We start from the raw sequence: 2,500 nt of genomic DNA on the forward strand, positions 1-2,500 counted from the left end.
TACGACTCAAGCACCTGCCGTACGTCCCGGTTTTGGATATTGTGCGATATCAAACGATCCATAAACTTTTTGTTCTTCAAAATGCGAAAGTTGGTATCGTCCAGCACGATCGAGTGCTTGCCCTCGATCCCATCGAACAGCACATTGATCAGAAACTCGCGCATCAGTCCACCTGGTTCGATGCGCTTGAAAAATGCATCGTTGATCGCGATGTCACACACCACGCAGCTCTGGTTGCTCTTGTCCACGATCTCGCGCGGAATGGTGATGCTCATCGGTATACGGTAGCGGTTCGGTTCCCCATCGTTCAACATAGCGATCAGCTCATCCTCGGTGATGTCGCGCGGTGCCGGAATGCCATCCGTTTGACACACGTTGATGAAGAACTTTTCCTCCGTGCCTTTCCGGAATGCTTTGATGCAGAAGCCTAACGGGAAGAAAGTGTAAAAAGATTATCGATCGATCGAAGCAAGCGACAACAGGTTCAAAAAAGCTCATAGTAGGCTCACTAGATCAACAAAATAGAAGAGCCTTTGCCATATACATTTTGATAATGCTAATAAAAAATAAACATCAAAACTCATCATTCACATTAACAAACGCTGGTCCCAACGGTCTCATTACCACAAGTTGTAGTATTACATCCGTTCCACCCAGCATTCCTTTGAATTATGCAAATTACCCCCAATCGGCCGGGAGGAAGAACTTTGACCCGAAATAGTGTCAACCAATTATTAATCACCCCTTTCCGCAGCACCAAACTACAGCTTCAATGGGCCCACTTCCTTCACCATGAATTCCGTGGACGAATCCATCCATCAAAACCGGTGAAACCGTCGCGCCGCCTAATGTTGTCCGCCACGGTGACATGGATTACGCAGGACACGAGGAGACGGGCGGGCTGAAAGTGAAACGATGGTTCGACGCGGTCCATGACTCGGCACAAATGGCCAGTTCCTTGACCGGCGCTCCAACTGACCACTTGCAGCGCTCCATGACGTTATCCATAACGTCATCGGTTGACGCGGTTTGACGCGACGGTCTTCGCTTACACGTTGGTTACGCGTTCGAATTCACTGGCCTATCAGCCAGCCAGCACCACCCCAAAGGAAGCCATAACAATTTGGATCACCCTTTGTAAAACGAAAAATCTCGCCAACAACAAATCGATATCTCCTACCGACCGAACCACGCCGCTGCAGCGAGCACCACGCCATCACCATGCCGGCACGGTGGTGGTGGAGCGAAAGGCGTGAGACGGATCACACATGCTTCCGATGCCGATGCCGATGATGATGATGATGATGACGATGACACCGGTCATGATGATACTACACGATGCGAAGGCGCGCGAGAACTCTCGTTTGTCGTTAGACGGAGCACTAGACCACATACACTCGGCGCCCTCCGGCCGAGTTGATCGTGGAACGTGGCGCAGTGAACATCGCAGTCCTATCTCTGCCGCTCGAACAGACGGCCCCTCGTGTGTGTTTTGGTTTTTCTTCGCTCTCTTCTTGGGCGGACACAAAGTAAGTGATAAAAATGTGGTTCTAGTGATCGTCTGATCGATTGTATTCTAACGAGTGGCAGATCGTCGAAAAGTGTCGTCTGATCGTTGGTGACCATATAGCAAGGTCCCGGAATAGTTCTCGGTGCTCGATACAAGGTCGACCTTCTCCCTACACGCCCCCGTGTGTCGTTGAACTCGATCGTGAAAATCGTGTGATCGATGCTAGTAGTGATGCTCGGCGAATGGTGCTGCTGCCGATGGATGATCATAGATCCGCGACTAGATCTTGGTGTGCTCGTGCTGCTCGGGAATGTGGCAATATTGTGCAATGCTGTGGGGACGCACTTCGCGATACGCCGACCTCGCGCGTCGAGTTTGCTATCAATTGAAATTCTCTCCCTCCCCCGCCGTCTCCTTCTCATTCGTTGCTATATTGTCTCAAATATGCGGTCCGCGATTCCAATCCAGAATGGATTGCTAGGATGGCTAGCGACAGCCTACCATGCAGCCATTGATTGCTAGTTTGTGTTGATGAACGAATCACGAATCAATTTTCGAAAGCGCACGCTAGGCGATCAGACAAACGACCGACGACTTTGGCTTAGCAATTGAAGCGCACCCGGCAGTAGGGAACCATTAGAGCATTCCACGGAGATGCTGCACGGTCTCTATGCTCACTGCGCAAGATGAACGGCCACGTGAATCGAGAAAACCGCAGCTTAGAACACCACACAAACGCTCGTTCGGTCGGTTTCTTCTTCACCCCGCCAGCCAATCGGCCCTGAAGCGCGGACAGGTTTTTTCGGTTTTTTAAACTGTCCAAAGGCCAACCGTATGTTGACCGGTCACGGCAAAAAAAAGCATTACCAAGATGTCCGGTGATTTGGAGCCTCGTTTTTGGGGTACAGCGGCTAGCGACGAACAACATCGTTTGGCGAACTCTCTCAACATAGCGTCGTCCGCGTTTTGTTTCAAACGCCAGTTTCGGTG

General features: G+C 50.8%; 2 protein-coding genes across 10 annotated transcripts in view; one reads left to right on the forward strand and one right to left on the reverse strand.

Moving 5' to 3' along the window:
* LOC126572505 (PIH1 domain-containing protein 1) overlaps window positions 1-2,500 on the reverse strand; it is a 5,954-nt gene that overhangs the window by 695 nt on the left and 2,759 nt on the right. The window contains exon 3 of the mRNA XM_050231869.1: window positions 1-427. This exon is cut by the window's left edge and continues 313 nt beyond it. Coding sequence (XP_050087826.1) covers window positions 1-427 — 427 coding nt within the window. The remainder of the gene's footprint in view (window positions 428-2,500) is intronic.
* LOC126572502 (multidrug resistance-associated protein 1) overlaps window positions 1,412-2,500 on the forward strand; it is a 19,485-nt gene continuing 18,396 nt past the window's right edge. For all 9 annotated transcript variants that reach the window (XM_050231862.1, XM_050231860.1, XM_050231859.1 and 6 more), the window contains exon 1: window positions 1,412-1,529. The gene's annotated coding sequence lies outside the window, so the exon portion shown is untranslated. The remainder of the gene's footprint in view (window positions 1,530-2,500) is intronic.

The sequence above is a fragment of the Anopheles aquasalis genome, chromosome 2 (genome assembly GCF_943734665.1).
Source record: "Anopheles aquasalis chromosome 2, idAnoAquaMG_Q_19, whole genome shotgun sequence".
Lineage (NCBI taxonomy): Eukaryota > Metazoa > Arthropoda > Insecta > Diptera > Culicidae > Anopheles > Anopheles aquasalis.